Source organism: Artibeus jamaicensis, unplaced genomic scaffold (assembly GCF_021234435.1).
Source record: "Artibeus jamaicensis isolate MK-2021 breed Jamaican fruit bat unplaced genomic scaffold, CSHL_Jam_final contig_519, whole genome shotgun sequence".
Classification (NCBI taxonomy): Eukaryota; Metazoa; Chordata; class Mammalia; order Chiroptera; family Phyllostomidae; genus Artibeus; species Artibeus jamaicensis.
This window is the reverse complement of record NW_026521871.1, coordinates 9,609,751-9,627,541: the sequence shown is the minus strand read 5'-3', so window position 1 is coordinate 9,627,541 and position 17,791 is coordinate 9,609,751. Positions and strand designations below refer to the sequence as shown.

The window sequence follows — 17,791 nt, the reverse complement described above, 5'->3', positions numbered from 1 at the left end:
TACTTGCATTTTAAGTAAGCACTTTTATTTTCACCAGCCACAACTGGACTGGGGGAGGGATCCATGATGTTGCCTTCTATATGGCACTGTTCGCCCTTTTCAGCATGCACGAGCTCACAAATTTACAGGCCCTGATGAGATGTGGCAAGAATAAAAAAAGCAAACCTTTTTTTTTTCTTTTTGGCATTTACAGAAAAAAAATATCCCCGAGAAGAAGTCAGAAGACCATAATTCTGGTCTCTGGTCAACTCCATATCAAGCATCTGCAGATTCTTTTGAGCTAAAGGCAGTTTTAGCTTTAGGCTCAAGAGAAATTCCTTGACTACCTGGAAGAACTTGAATTAGAGTCCCTTCCCATAATGGGAGATTATCAGTTATTTCTTTTTGACCTACCAATAGGGCAGGAGAAGCTTCTATTTATTAAAGATCTGCTCTTGTCATTCAGCAATGACCCACTGAAACCCCCAAGGTCCTTACTTCACCCTAGCTCAGAATGTCTTATATACCCACTTTTCCTTTCTATCTCTGAACCCCTCCTGCTTGTGGAGTCTCTGACTTTCTCATGTATGTGAGGTTCCCATACATATATATGCATGTTTTAAATTTGTTACTTACTTGCTAAAAAAAATAGAGAAAAAGGAAGAAAGGAAAGAAGAGGAAAGAAGAGAAGAGAAGAGAAGAGAAAAGAGAAGAAGAGAGAAGAGAAGAAAAAGAAAAAGAAATGATTAGGAACAGATGCCTGGAACCAGCAGACCCAAAGTTGAACCACAAATCCATGACTACTTACTCTGAGAACCTGGATCAGACACATCACCCTTCTGGACCTCAGCCTCCTGATCTGAAAGGCAGGAAACCACCTCCCACTACAGAGAATTGTTGGAAGGATTAAATGGCACTCCCAGGAAAATAATTAGCAATGATATTCTCAGTACCCAATAAATGTTACATGTCATCTCTGCTTAATTTCTCTCACAGGGTTATGGGCAGCATCAGAGGAAATCATTAAAATGGAATGTGTCCCATGAAATACAAAGCCTCCCCCATTAATTAATGTTACCACCCAAAACACCACGATCTTGGTATAACTGAGCCCATCTCAACTTCCCATTGTTGCAGCTTGTGAAACACACTGAAGCATCTACAGTACCGGCGCTCGCAGGACTCTCTCAGTCTGGAGGTTTCATCTGTGGTGCACTGTTTCACCAAGTGATGATGATAATAAATTAGGTCAGCTAACAAAAGAACATTTTTCAAAATGAAGTCATACCCAAGGCAGAGCAGCAGGACAGGGTGGTGAGAACAGTAATCAGAGTCTCTCCCAGCAAAACCTCCCGCCATTCTCCCAATCCCATCCTCCACTGCCACTTTCTTTTTCTCAGCAGGTGCCAAAATACCGTGTGTCTAATGGCTCCCTGGGGCTCCACTAGCCCCTATTACTTTTAAAAGCCAACAATTGCACTCATTAAAACCAATAAGGGGTGAAACCTGAACCATTTCAAATTAGCATAGAGGTTCAAACTTTAAAGAATGTATTAAATTTTAAAGATAGGCAAATGATGCTAAACAAAAATGAATACGTTTCTTATATTACCAGAAAGGTTACAGCAAAGGTTTTGAAATCCTGCCTTTAGATGTGTGGTTAATTAGGACCCAGAGAGAGCACTTTTCTGTTAACATGTTTCACTGCATCCATCCTGTACAGACAGTTTGGAAAAAATGAAATGCAGTAGGAACAAAGGGAATCTGTACCAAGTAGGTATCAGTCAATGAAAATTCTATGTAATCTTAAAAGATATATCATATTCAAAATTAAATGCTTATTCAAAAAGAGGCATGAAGGAGAAGTATGCAGTTCCTTGGGTCTCCTACTGAATAACGGTAGGAATAATTGACAAGGCAGACTTTAGAAGAATCACACAAATGTCGGCTTGGTGATCACAAATTGTGTGTGTGTGTGTGTGTGTGTGTGTGTGTGTGTGTGTGTGAAAATAATAATAAACAAATAACCGGTAGTCAGAAATGCCTTGTGTACTTGGCTGGAACTTCGTAATCATTTCCTCAGCCATAGTCTCATCCTGGTTGGACAGCTCCACCAATATTTTCATCAAACACAACTCATTCAAAGACTTCCCTCAATCCCAGCACCTCCTGCTGATTACTCACCTGCCCACTATCCCACTATCAGTCCCCATCCAGGCTCACAACAATTGCCTGCTTCTTATAGCTCCAGGCACAGAGGTCCTGAACCATCACCCAGATTCAGACTCTGGTCACCTAAACAACCACAGTATCCTTCTAACTTTCCTCCATGTCTTTGGTCCCTTCCTAGAAAATCCACTATCAATTCATACTAACAATCTTTTCTGATAATGCCATTCTCCAGGGAAAATTGCTGCCCAGGCTGCACAGAGCCTAACTAATAACAGCCAATCTTCTTTGTCCCATGGTCAAAGCCCTCAATGACTTGATCTCACACCACCTGCTCATCTTTATCTCCTTTTCCTCCTGACAGGTGGAGTTTCAGCTGCTCTGAACTCACTGTGTCCCAAACCAACCACAGCCCCCAACCCAAGGCTTGGCTCTCCCATTGCTTTTCCAATCACACTTCTCCACCACCCATGTGTGTTGAAATTATTCCTGCCTTTGAAGACCAGCTCTGTCATCAGCTCTTCTATTCTAAGCTGCATAGAATTTAAGTGCCATCTGAGGTCTTCTTGGTGCACCACTCGAGAGGCAGTAGTGTGCAGTGATGTCAAGTGTACTCTCTGGAGACAGACTTCCCAGGTTCTGATGTAGATTTCAGTACTTGCTGTGTATGACTGGGAACAATAACTTACCTCTTTGTGCTTCAGTTTCCATATCTGTGTATGAGGATGATGACAGCAATATTTACTTAGTACAGTAACCTGGCACAGAATAAGCCTTGATAAGTGTGAGCTGACTCTCTTAATGCCCACCTGAATCCCTGAAGAAGACCATAAACTTGTCAAGGGTGCTCCCACAGCATCCTGCACATGGCTGTTCAACATGTGTCCAATGATGTCCAACACACTTTGAAAACAATGAAAGAAAATGTCCAATTCAGGTTACCCTCAAAGCAACTGCTCCACTCCAAACATAGAGCAATGATAGAGAAAACATTTTTTAAAAAAAACAGGACACTTGCATAATCATTATAAACTTTTCTTTCTTTTTTTTTACCCTTATCAGAAGATGTTTTTTCACTGATTTTAGAGAGAGGGGGAAGGGTGATAGAAAGAGAGAGAAACAATGATGTGAGAGAGAAACATCCATTGGTTTCCTCCCATACATACCCAGACCAGGGATCATACACGTCTGGACCAAAGAACACACCCAAACCAGGGATTGAACCTACAACCTTCCAGTTATAGGACAATGCTCCAACCAACCAAGCCATACTTGCCAGGGCATAAACTTTTCCAATACTGGCAAAATAAACCAGAGAGCAACATTCAAGGTATTTTGAACTATTTTTCAGTCTTTCAAATATTTATTGAGCACCTATAGGCAATATTTGAGGTCTGGGAATATTGATGGGATGTACTAATCAGGTAAGAAACTTACTTGATTAAAATAGGGAGAAATTGTTATGTTCTATAGTATATTTATAGGAAACAACTCTTGGAAAATAAAGTATGTGAAATGTTATGTTTATGTGATCACTTGCGTTTGGGAATGTTTTCTGTGATATGCTTTGTTGGTAGAAATAAAATGTATTGAATCTGTGGACTCAGAATTAGAAAAGCCTGCATCAGCAAAACCATGGCTCATCCTGCGAAATTGGAGACAAGTGTGTATTAAAGAAAAAGAAGCCATATGGTGTGGAGAGAGGGGATACTGGAATGGATTTTAGAAGTTTGGGCAAAGACTATACTGGGGGGAAGGTTGGCCCATCCATAAAAGGTTTATGAGCTCAAGAACTTCTAGGTAACAAACTTTCCTTGGGTGGATCTCCCACTGGCCTGGGCACAATCTGGATAAAGTAGGAGATAAAGAATTTACATTGCCTTGCCCTCCTCCTTGCTGCTTTCCCCTCTCACTCCTATCCCCCCTGCCACACACACACACACACACATGCACAGCATGGAGGGAAGCCCAGGCCCAGGCTCCTGGGGGTTATACTTATACTGGATTAATAGCAGTTGTGGCCACTGATGACTTGAGTGCTCTTCTCCCCTTGTTACCAAAGAAAAGCGAGCTGCTCAAGGGATTAGTATAGGAGATCGACAGGCATGGCAGCAAAACTTAGATCCCTTCCTTTCAAACATCTTCCAGTCCAAAAACTGCTGACTCTACTCTAAGGGCCAGCCAAGAATATATTAAGGAGAGTGAATATAGAAGGATCCTGTATATAAACCCACTTTTTATTTAATAAGATCAGTAGTATTTTGGGTACTTTATTCCTATAACCTTTCCATGGAACAATATGTTCTTTGCAGAAAAAGCTAAAGAACAAGGTAAACTAGTACTACATCAAACAATGTCTTATCAAATCAACCTGTATCCAAAAGTACCAGACAACACTAGTGAGTAATGCTGCATTTCAGCCAACACTTCAGCTCATTTTAGCACATCAGTTGTAGTTCTTGAGGAATCATTTTGGTCCTCCAAAGAAGTTGAGATCATAATCTTTCTGTTGTTTCCTGCCAGGCATATAAGTGGTTTCACCCTCAGCCTTTTCCAGACCACCAAAACTCAAGGCACTGCAGCAACCTGACCCTCCAATGCACAACTCCCGCCAACTCAAAATCTTCTGAAACAATAGGCTAAAACAAGGCCAGTATTTCAGGAGATGTAGTTTATATGAGGTCCAACACCACTGCCTAAGAACAAATCATAAAACCACTAGCTCTCCAGTCCCCAGCATTATGCCATCTAATCCAACAGGGTTGAACCATGCAAAATGAAAAAGAAATCAGGAACACACTGAACTTAAAACTTCAAGTATATTTTAAATCCTGTTTTAGATTAATTTAAATAAACTGAAGTCAGGCAACTTCTTTGTTCAAGTTGGGTTATTCTTACTGGTCTAATACCAAAAGCAGTCAGTCGCATTTTTTCCACTAAAAAAAATACCCCGACAAAAGAACATTCTAAAACTCAGTAGAGAATATGTAAACAGCTTACACTAAACTTTGCCTCCAAAAATAACTAATGAAGAATATTACTCACTTATCTGACCATGGGAAACAACTATCTGTATATTATTATATATTTTTCAGGTCACAAATTAAAAGCACAAATTTATTTTCTAGCACAGCATTTTCCCAGGGTGTCTTACAAAGAACACCAGTGCAACAGGAGAAAAGCAAGTCACGTAAGTGTGAGAAGCTCTGCCTTCCCTACACCACTTCTTGGAAATGACTGGTCCACATTTGCAGTGAACTCTGTGGACTCCAGCATTTCCCTGAGTTTATTTGGCTCTGCAGCCCTTTTTCTTTCTTAACACATACCAACACCCCAAAAACTGGCTGTTCAGCAGAGCACACTTTGAGAAACATTCTTCCAGAAAAGGGATATAATGAAATGGTCCAATAGCTGAGACTCTGAAGTCAGCCCTATTCAAATACCAGCATCACCACTTGTTAGCTGTGGGACATTGGGCAAGCTTCTTAACATCACTTGGCCCTCAGTTTCCCCAGATAAAGTGGGCAAAATAATAACACCTACCTCTTAGGCATGGGTCTTTCCATATGACTGCAACACTCTTCTGAGAGCCTTACATGGCTGGCTCCTTTTCGTTACTCATATCTCAGTTCACAATGTCACCCCCTCCAAGAAGCTTTCCCTGACAGCCCAATATTAAGGTGGTCTCAACCAAGTCACTTGTTCTTCATTCTTTTCTTTTCTCTATGACTATTCTCTGTTTAATTATTAAATAGATATTTGTGTTCTAGTTTACCCCAATAGATACAAGCACCATGAAGTCAAACTTTATCTGTTATCATTACTCTATCCTAAAACCAATCCATAATAAGTATTCATTCAAAGGATGGATGGGTGAATGAATAAATGAGGTGGTTGTGAGAATTAAATATGAATCATATAAAGCATTTTTATAGTACCTGACACATAAGAACAAGTCCAGATGCTGTTATGAAAACTTTTGATGAATGATGTGGTTAATTCTTACATTATTTAACTTGCCTTTTCTTTCTGTATTGCATGTAAACATTTCATGGCACTTATTTAGAGGTGTGTTGGTAAATGGGCTTTCAGGGGAGTGTGGGTAGACCCCAAGAATAACATTTTACTGATTGTCATTATGTAAATACTCCCACCATGAACAATTTCAAGCTATCAATGGTTTAAAAGCAGGCTCACAAGATTCCTGAAAATATAACAAATGGCTCTCAAAATTTCTTCGGAAGGGTCTTTTCAGGCCTCCAAGTCTTGTTTGTTCAGTTCAAGTTTAAAATAAGATTTTTACATATAGAAACTTTTTCCATGTTCTCCCTTCTTGATGAGCCAAGATAAGGACTATCTCCTGACTAGCCCAATCCTGAAAAAAACTAGTTGGCTATATTAGGCTGCATATTCTGTACCACTTTCTGTGGGCTCTTGGACTGATGTTTAAGGCTCTAAACATGACCTATATCCATTCCAGATTGTTGTGAGGACCAACTAATCTCATAAAACACCAATTAAATTGTGTTTAGATCCATTTCATTGAAGGCATCACACAGCAGAATCAAGGTACCACCTATCAAGTGTGACCAATGAGCAAAATCTAATAACAGAATAGGAGTGACTCTACCTTGACCACAAGATTCTAACATAAAATAAAAGTCAATGCCATAGATGGAGGTTTCTTTGGCACCACAGCTTTACTTTACATGCAACGTGACCCCAAAGCAAAGCATCAACTTTTCTCAAGTACAGCAATCTACCAACCAGAATTTTGACATACAACCAAAATTTCGAAATCTACAGTCACTCTACATGCAAATGATGCCATGCCAGGAATTATTGCTTATCTTCTGTAAAATAAATGGAAAGTCTATGGAGTAACGCAGGGAGATATTACTTTCTGATCAACTATATCAGCTATCTATTGCTTTGTAATAAATTACCCCCAAATTCAGCAGCTTATTATCACATCTATTATCTCAGTTTCTGTGGGTCTGGAATCAGAGTATTAGCTGAATACTCTGATTCTAGTCTCACAAAGCAGATGTCAGCCCACAATCAAGGTGTCAGCCCAGGGCCTGTCATTTCCTTGGAAGGCTCAGCTGGGGAAGGAGCCACTTCCAAGCTCACTGATTGTTGGCAGTTTTCAGTTCTTTGTGGCTGTGTGAGCGAGGGTCTTAATTTCTTACTGGTATTCGCTGGAGGCTGCCCTCAGTTCCTTTCCACATAGGCTTCTCCCACATGGCAGCTTGTTTCAAAAAACCATGCAAGTTGAGAAAGCAATCAAGGCTGCTAACAAGAGGCAAATAACAGTCTTGTGCGACCTAATCATGGAAGTGTCACCAGCATCCCATTACCTTTGCCATATTCTGTTGTTTAGAAGCAAGTCACTAGGTTCGACTTATACACAAGAGAAGCGGACTACACAAGGGCATGAATTACAAGAGGGAGGGATCATTACAGCCATCTTAAAAGTCTGCTCATAATAATCACCCCCTTGGAATATGAATAGGAAGACTGGGCCCAACATAACATCTCTTTAAGCATCTTAATATGAACTAAGCCATGTGGTTTCCCAAGCATATTGCTAAGGTCTCGTGGCTGGGTGGGTGGGGAGGAGAATGAGCACAGAGGACACCAAGTACAAAAACACAAAATTCTGTTCAAATGTTCTAAACAAATATAATCTACATCAGAGAAAACCCCTAGAAATATTCATATTAGTAAGTCCCACCATGGAAGGCATGTTTCTGAACAACACAAGTGACTCATAAGAAGGCCTGCCTATCTGAGCAGGTATATAATGCCAGGAAATATAGCTTGGTCTAGAAGCATATTTATTACAGAATTTTTATTTATTTCTGTAACATATTTTTAAAATATACTTAATGCCACTTTATTGCTTACTGTTTTCTGTGAGATCTGTGTCTCCCACAGCTTGCATGGTACTTTGAGATCCACCATAGTGGCAAAAAACTGCTGTAAAAATTTCAAATGTTGGCTGGCACCCACCTTTTATCTGAGCTCTGTCAAACTGCATATTCTCTGATACATGAGCATGCCAACAACATAAAGTGGTGGTGGCAGGCCAGAGAGGCTGCCTCTGAAATCTTTGAATGATTTAATCCACTAAGTGCAAAACATGTAGAAAACCTGGAACACTCTGTCCTAGATGAATGTAAATGCAAACAAAGAGTATCTTAAATCTAAATGCTCAAAATCAGTCTGCACACTTTACCACAGTTTCCAGAAATATCCATACACTTTACTTGCTGGAAATTCTGCCCCAATTCAACTATAAAAATACTTAGGTTTATTGTGTTGCTAATCACCTATTTTTTTTCTTTTTTAGAAAAATGATATTTGATAAACATCTAAAACTTAAACACTACTATACTTAAAAGGCCCTGAAACAATGACCATCTGTGGGAAAGCAGCTGTAAACCACCCTACTGCTGACATGTGCTACACATGCTTGGATCCTGAATACGTGCTGAATAATAATGGACATATGCGTGGTGAGCAGAGGGAAAAAACTAATGCAAAATTTCAGTTTAAAGGTGAGAAGCAGACAGAAAGGTTATAAAACAGGTGACAAAGGGAATTTTAAGGCTGTGGATGTTTTCCAACCTGTGACAATAACTTGATAACATATTTTAACTTGTAAAATCTGACTTTGGGGCAATAAAATGAATGCCCTTACCTCTCTAAGATGTATGTTTTCCTTCTCCTTCTGGTCTAAAATCACCTCCAAGTGGCTAACTTGAGACTCAGCCTCTGCCACCCGCCGTGTCCGTTCATTGTCATCCTCAAGACTTTTGGACGGCAAGCCTTTACTTTGTAACATCTCAAGAAGCTTTTTAATTGACTCATCTCGGGCATTGAGGGTCTGTTTCTGTGTTTCGATTCTCAGCTCCATTTCCTCCAAGGTCTTCCTCAATAGGAACAGCTCCTTAGCCTGTCTGTCATGCTCAGCTTGCAGGCGCCGGAAGTTCTCCTCAGTCAGCTCAATGGTGAAGTGCTCGGCTCCTCGATTGCCACTCTCTTGCTGCAGGAGGTGGTTGAGGTCTCTCTGGGTTCGAAGCTCATCCTGAAGGGCCTGGATTGTCAATTGCAGGTGCTGTGATGAGAAAGACGGAGCAGGGGAAGAGAGAGAAAGGAAAAGTCAATGGAAATGCCAAGGGCTATTTGCTGGTACCACACTATGAAGATGGAATGTTAATCATGAGGTCCAGAGGGCAGCCGTGAAGTCCTCCAGGGTGACTTCAAAAGCATGGGACAGTACATGGAGAGGGGGATATTAATTCAATGATGCTTTCTGAATGTCTTAGGAGAAAAGAAATGTATACAAACACAGAAACAGTATATTAGTGTCAGTCACAAGGAAAACTATGTATCTACAGTTTTAATTTAGAAAGTGGAAAGAGTTAGAGGTAAACTCACAAACACACCTTCTTTATGCCCACAATGCTCCAGACTCAGTATTCCTTGTTTCCTAAGTGTTCTTTATTCTACTATCCATTATTTTCCATGATAAATGCATGTCCATTTATAAGTGAAAATAATAGCATCCACTACAAGTAGACACAAACAAGGACTTTATTTTTACAAATAAAGCTGTGACGGGGTTTGGTAAACAGGATTACTGCATCTGCAAGCAGAAGGGAACAAACGCAGACGGAGACAGACATGGAAACACACGAGGTGAGGCTGTGCAGAACGAAACAAATGAGCTGCACAGAGCAGACAAACCTTGGTTCTTCTGGCATCCAGTAACTGAACAGCATGGGAAATGAAAAAAATGAAGCAAAAAATCAACACAAAGAAAAGTCCAGTGCAAGCAAAGGATATTTAACAGAAAGAATTTAATCAACATAAAGTACCTTCACAGAGAAAAAAAAAAAAGAAAAAGAAAAACAATTTCTTATTATAGCAAAGACCCACAGGCTATACAGAAACTATAGTATCAATGCTCGAGAAACATGATGTTTTTTAAAAAGTGAGGTTTATTCCACCTTTTGTTTTCCTAAATCTCCCTGACACAGTGAGTTTTGGGTGTGTCGCCAGGGAGAAAAGCACAATACTCCAGAAGCACCTGCACACCACATATTGTTCCTGGTCATCATTTTAACCAAAATCACAGTGAAAGCACCACAGAAACAAAATAGTTGCCAGTTATGAGAAAAGAAATTTGCATGAACACAGTTGGAGAATTCAGCAACAAGTTCCCCACAGGCTGGTCAGAACAGGCAGCCACAGGCCTGAAGGCATTTTTGTCCTAGAAACAAACCAGGAAGCTTCCAAATCACCCAACACTTTCACTCATCAAACACACACTCCTGGCCTGTGGGTGGACCAGACACAATGCTAAGGAAGAGAATCAAGATGAACATAAGGCATAGCTCCTGGACACAGGGAACTCACTGTATTATAAGGGATGGATAATACCATGTTTAAGTTACATAAATACTGGAGCAGTCCACATTTTTTAATCTTTTTGAGGTCCTATGGGTAATGCCCAGAGATGCTGAGACTTTCTGAGTGTGGCCTATACCCAGAAACTAGCAATGAGTGATGCATCATCTTGACAAAACCTTTTATGGATATCCACTCCATCTATACATTCCCACTGAAATTCTAGAGCACAGGGAACAAGTACTCTCTTTCTCATCCATGTGCCACAATGCCTCACAGGGAACTGACTCGCAGTAAGCAACTGGTATGTACTTAATGGTGGTCATTATGAATTATTTTTTTAAATATAATACACCCTTGTAAAAGGTATAAAATTCAGTAGTATTGTAGTATATTAACAAACTTGCACAACCATCAACAGAATAAATTTTGGAATATCTTCATCATCCAAAAAAGAAACCCTATACACTTTAGCAGTCACTCTCCATCCCCCTCTATACCCCCAGCCCTGACAATCACTAATTTACTTTCTGTCACTATGTGTTCACCTATTCTGGACATTTAATACCAATGAAATTATGCAATAAGTGGTTTCTTTCCCTTGGCAAGTTTTCATCCATGTTGTAGCATGTATCAGTATTTCATTTATTTTATAGATGAATATTATTCTGTTATAGGTACATATCATATTGTATTTATCCATTCATCAGTTGATTCATACACAAATATTAACAGTAGCATTATTTACAGTAGCCAAAAAGTGGAAATGACCTAATCTCAATCAACTGATGAATGAATAAATAAAATGTGGAGTATCCATACAAAGGATATTATTTAGAGATACAAAGCAATAAAATACTGATGCATACTGCAACACTGGAGAACCCTGAAACACTATGCTGTATGAAGGAAGCCAGTCACAACAAGACCACATTACATGATTCCACTGATATGAAATGTCCAGAATAAGCAAACCCATAGACAGAAAGTAAATCAATGATTGCCTGGGGAATTGAAATGAGAGGAATGAAGGGTAATTACTAAAAGGGACAGAATTTCTTCTTGGGGTGATGAAAATGTTCTGGAATTAGATAGTGGTGTTGGTTAAACAACTTTTTGAATATACTAAAAACCACTAAATTTTACATGTTAGATGGGTGAACTGTATGGTACATAAATTACATCTTAATAAAACTGTCACGAAGAACATGAAATGGAACTATAAAGTAATATGACATTCCTCTACCAGCTACTCATGCCTAAACCACATCTAAACGAAATCCACAGGAGTATCAACAGCCTTCAACCCAGAAATCTGGCCACTGCAAAGTCTTTTGGGAGTGGAGAGTGCATCTTTAAATCATTTAAATATTTTTAAAGATGACAAATCTTTGTCCTCTGAAAGTGGCTTGGATTTCTAATGTGATCTAATTTTATTTGGATTTCACATTTGATGAATCAGGATGATCAGACTAGAAATCATCTTTTCTGAAAGTGAGCAAAAATAAGATTGGTTTTCTTAAGTGATTCATAGGTTGACCAGAAGGGAATTCCAAAGACAAAATGCCAAAATTCTTTCAACAGAGACAGCAATACGAAGACAACTAACTCTGTAAAGGGGCTGCCCCTTTGGATGGGCAAGTTGCCTACTGCCCTGGTCCTTTGTTTCTATACCCCAAAATGGAAATTATCATAACACCTACCTCATAGGCTTCCTGTGAGGAATAACTAATATAATGTATCAAGTGCTAAGCTTAAATGCAAAGGGAGGGAGGAAGTTTGGTACAAAGAAAAGTAGAAAAGAAGGAAGGAAAAAAGAAAGGAAGAATAAGAGGGAGAGAGGAAGAAAGTAAGGGAGAAAATTTTATCTATTTATCATTTCAATGTACATTTACTCACCATCCCCCTCATACTCATGAAACATTAAAAAAGGAAAACAAAAGGTCCATGCGGACAAGTAAACTGATAGTAGAAATATTATGTTATGAGAGTTATGACAGAAGTCATACCTAGGTGGAGGAAATACAGGAAAGATGTAACCTAGGCTACAGACATGGAGGAAACCACCCCAAACCAAAAGAAACCACTGAGCTGCTTCTTGAAGAGCAAATGAGAATCAGCCCCGTGAAGAACAAGGGGAAGAGAACAGGAAGTACAAAATCCCAGAAGCACTGAGCATCCTTACATATGTCTATTGGCCATCTGTATGTCCTCTTTAGAGAAGTATATATTCAGGTCTTTTGCCCATTTTTAATGGGGTTGGGTTTTTTTTGGTGTTGAGTTTTGTAAGTTCTTTATGAGAGAAATGCAAATTAAAACCACAATTAGATATCACCTCACACCTGTCAGAATGGCTATCATCAATAAATCAGCAAACAACAAGTGCTGATGAAGATGTGGAGAAAGGGAAACCCTTTTGCACTATTGGTGAGAATGCATATTGGTACAGCCACTGTGGAAAGCAGTATGGAGATACCTCAAAAAATTAAAAATGGATCTTCCTTTTGACCCAGCTATCCCACTTTTGGGTATATATCCAAAGGAACCCAAAATACTAATTCAGAAGAACATAAGCATCCCTACATTCATTGCAGCATCATTCACAATTGCCAAGATATGGAAGCAGCCTAAGTGTCCATCAGTAGATGAGTGGATAAAACAACTATGGGACGTTTATATATGGTATACTACTCACCCATAAAAAAAAAAGAAAATTTTACCCTTTGTGACAATATGGATGGACTTTGGAAACATTATGCTAAGTGAAATAAGCCAGTCAGAGAAAAACAAATACCATGTGATTTCACTCATATGTGGACTCTAATGAACAAACTGAATAAACAAGGAAAATGGACAGATTCATAGATAGAGAGTAGGATGACAAGTTAGGGGATAGTAGGGGGTGGAGGGACTGAGCAAAATGGAAAAAGGACTCATGGACATGGACAACAATGTGATGATTGCTGGGAGAAGGGGGCTAGAAGAGGACTAAATGGCAATGGAAAAATACAATTAAAAATAAAGTAGAAAACATACGAATAAATAAAAGCCCAGTGGCAAGGACAGACCAGACCTATTAAGGAACAGTTATAGCAAAAATCTGGACAGTGCTTACCACATGGCACACATAGTTCTAAGCTCTTTTAATCCTCAGAACCACTCTGTAAGATAGAAACTGTTATGACCTTCATTTAATAGATGAGCAAATGGAAATGCAAAATGGTAAAGTAACTTGCCTAAGGTCACCCCGCCAGATAAGTGGCATAACCAGGTATTCATCCAGGCAGTCTGACCCTAACACCCCTGCTGAAACCACTCTATACCCACTAGCTTCTGAACTGACACAGACAATTCTGAATGACTGAAAAAAAGAATGGGGAGGAGGGGTGCAGGAGTGGTGAGAATAAACAGGCAGATAATTACGACAGGTACACCAATTGTCAAAATTAAAAATTAGCCATCCTAACCAGACAATTCCTCATTCATAGGATGTTTCCACATTAAACACTTTTCCAGGTAGCCATTTTGTTAATCACCAAATGACTTCAGCATAACTAAACACACTCTGATAACCAATCTAAAATTTAGTTCAAAAATTTCTCAAATCCACATGTCATTTAGTTTTAATATTCATTTTAGATATTTAAAATTAAGCAGGAATCTTCTTATCCCTAAAAAGGGATTCTTGAGTAAAATGCCTATACCTTGTAGAATCTTTCTTGACCACCTTTCTGCATCCTATACTAGGGGATGGGGAGGAAATTTGAAATCTCTCTCCTTCCTTCCTCCCCTCCCTCTCTCTCTTCCCTCAATGTTCTACTTTTAATAGATTTAATTCAGTCAAGTTTCAAAATTCATTTATCAGATAGAAATCTCTACTTAGATATTTAACAGTGATAATCTCAACTTTAAAATATAAAAACAGTCCCTAGCTGGTGTGGTTTCAGTGAATTAAGTGCCAACCTTCAAACCAAAGGGTTGTTGGTTCAATTCCTGGTCAAGGAACATCCCTGGGTTGTAGACCAGGTCCCCAGTAGGGGGTGTGTAAGAGGCAACTACACATTGATGTTTGTCTCCCTCTCTTTCTCCCTTCCTTCTCCTCTCTTTAAAAATAAACAAAATTTTACACACACACACACACACACACATATATATGTGAGAGAGAGAGAGAGAGAGAGAGAGACAGGCCCTGACTAGGTAACTCAGTTGGTTACAGCATCACCCTGATACTCCAAGATTGCAGGTTCAATCTCAGGTCAGGGCACATACAAGAGTCAACCAATGAATGCATAAATAAGTGAAACAACAAATCTCCTTCTCTTCTCTTCCTCTTTCTAAAATTAATAAAGCTAAATATAAAAATAGCACTTTTCATAAATAATCAAGTGAAAAGAATATTTTCTCTGTGTCTCAGTTTCCTTATTTGTAAAAGGGGGAGAGTAATAATTCCTATCACATAGAGTTGTCAGAATTAAATATAAAGTTCTAGGAAGTGTCAAGTACAGATTAATCACTTATACAGGGTGGGGCAAAAGTAGGTTCACAGATGTGAGTGTGCAAAACAGAGTGTATTCTTGAACTATTATTTATTAATTATTATATTATTTTTGATACAAACAACTATAAACCCACGTTTGCCCCACCCTGTATCAGTCAGGATAGGGTAGAATCTACTGCTGTGACAACAGCAATAAAACCCCACATTCTGAAAAACAAAATCCACATGAGATGCTGAGGACATGGAATAAGAACCCTTAGAACTCAAAAAGATTGTAAAGATTTACATGTTGACCTACTTTACAAATGGGAAAATCAGATCACACAGTTTAAATGTCAGGCCCAAGAGCACACAAACACTGCCCAAGTCAGAGGTCCTGGACTCCATTATGGCCTGTATTCCAATAACCCTAAGGGGAGACAAAAAAGGAGTGGCTCTTCGCTTTAACAACTTATGAAATGGCAGTTGTGTTAGAGGCAGAATGAGTGATAATATAAATTAGGGGTGTCAAACTCATCTTCACCAGGGACCACACCAGCCTCGCAGTTGCCTTCAAAAAGCCTAAATAATTTTAGGACTGTATAAATGTAATTCCTCCTTAACTATTAAGGAGTAGAAATTACATTTGTCCCTTTGAAGGCAACCACAAGCTTGATGTGGTCCCTGTTGAAAATGAGTTTGACACCCCTGATCTAAATCATTTCATTTACACATCACTGGGTCCTATCCAATAGTTAAATAGCATGGGACACACATGGACAGTTATTGAGACCTCCTTTCTAACTGCTTGGGATTAGACTGTTAGCTAATTAGAATTAGCTATGAGAATACAAGCTCTATAAAAACCACCTCTAAAAGAACAGTATACAGTACAAGTGCAATCTCTAACTAAGCCAAAGTACCTTCTCTAAGGGTCAGAAAAGTAAGAAAAACTATGCCCAGTTTTCAATTCCTCCTTCCCAGATTATCCAATTCCTTCAGACTGAATCATTTCCCCCTTCTCAACTGCGAAAGCATGTTTCTTCTACAGCAGTCATCCAAACCCCACTGGATCAATAACCAACAGCATTCATTTCAGCTTGTTAGCTACATCAGGTACCGACCTACCAACCAGCAACCTGCAAGGCTATATTCGAGGGCTGTCTTTGGAATCTCCCAGTTGTCACCATGGTCTCAACTTAAGCCTCGACCACTAATTCTGTCGCTTCCATTCCGCCACACAACTGGAGAAAGAAGCCCTTCCAATGTCCACCTACATCAGGATAGGACATCACCACGTGATCCAACCTGTACCTGGATTCCAGTCAAACTGCTGACAAGTTAGCATTTTGTGGCACAGGTAAAAGGGGTGGTAAAACAGCTAATCCTCTTCAAGTACAAAAGTGAGTCTGCAGCTGAATGGGAATTCAGAAAGCTTTTAACTCCCTACCCTGATTCTGGGATCCTTCTCCCAATGCTCTCAAAGAATCAAAGCTCAGGAAGCAAACTCCTTTCTCCACAGCCTGCCAGTGAGGACAGCACAGGGGAAAGCAAAGCAGGTGTGACAACAGCATCCAGGCCAGTCTTTACAGTCACTCAGCTATGAGTACATATAGAATGTGTCGTGTTTGTCGTGATACCTAGCTTTTAACCCAGTTCATTTTCATCTTTTGCCCCCCACACTGAATCTCATACTTTGAACTCTGCCCCGGACAATACAGACTAGCGCCATCTCCAGTCCACAGAAGGGAAAAAGTTTAGAACCCTTGGCCTGTCCTTGAAACATAGGTAAACAACATGGGAGCTGAAAAGATTAGTCTGTCCAATGGGTTCTAAGTCTTCGGCGGTAAAGGAGGTCATAATGACTTGTCTTTCTGGTGTAACGGCAGGCTACATTTTCCCAGTATATAACAGCTAGATAAGAGCAAATATCTTTCAAAGCATTGTTGTGCTTACCAAAAAAATAGTAATCTCCAAGAAAGAGAGAGAAACTAAGCTTCTCAAGGGCAGGTTCTGGGCCAAAATTGGACTATACCTCCAAATCTAGCACATAATAGGTATTCAATAAATAGTGAGTAAAATATGGGCAGAAAGATGAGAAGACCAAAAGAAAAACTGTCTCTCCAGACAGTTGACCCAGGCGGACAATATGAGGGAGAATGGGTTTTCATTCCTCTTTGCTTTGCTATAGTTAGATTGGAAGTGAAAAAATGGGGAGAGGGAGAATGTCCTTGACCTCAGATTATTCTACCTTGTTCTCCTGCCCAAAGCTCAAAATGCTCACATCCACCCGCTCACCCTTCTGACAACATTGCCCTGAAGCTACCAGCACTATGTCCACTTCACAAGAGGATACATTGGCTGGCTTAAGGGATCTGACTGTAATACAGCCCAGTGTCTAAAATTGAGGTTTCCTGCAGCCAATTCTAAGAACTTCATTTTGTACAACTATGAAAAGTTCCCATAGTCAATAATCTTGAAAAAAAAGGAGAACAATGAAAATATAAAAAATTAAGTCACACTTGAGAGTTTATATGAAAAAGGAGGGAAACTATACTTTGCCTTGGTCAACGTTTTGGAGAGTGACTTCCAATTGCTACTGGAGTCAGAATCTAATCCAGATTTTAGGATATCTAAAACACAAAAATGTAAATAGAATTAAAGTATAGTCATGTGTGTGTGCGTGCACACACACACACATATGGAACACACAATTATTTAAATAGGGACTAGCCAGATGTTTAGAAT

The 17,791-nt window shown here is 39.5% G+C and overlaps 1 protein-coding gene across 1 annotated transcript in view; it reads right to left on the bottom strand.

The window, feature by feature from the left end:
* Window positions 1–17,791, bottom strand: part of ERC2 (ELKS/RAB6-interacting/CAST family member 2) — a 982,831-nt gene that overhangs the window by 785,702 nt on the left and 179,338 nt on the right. The window contains exons 3-4 of the mRNA XM_053669554.1: window positions 9,904–9,927; window positions 8,855–9,271 (exon numbers count right to left, since the gene is read on the bottom strand). Coding sequence (XP_053525529.1) covers window positions 8,855–9,271; window positions 9,904–9,927 — 441 coding nt within the window. The remainder of the gene's footprint in view (window positions 1–8,854; window positions 9,272–9,903; window positions 9,928–17,791) is intronic.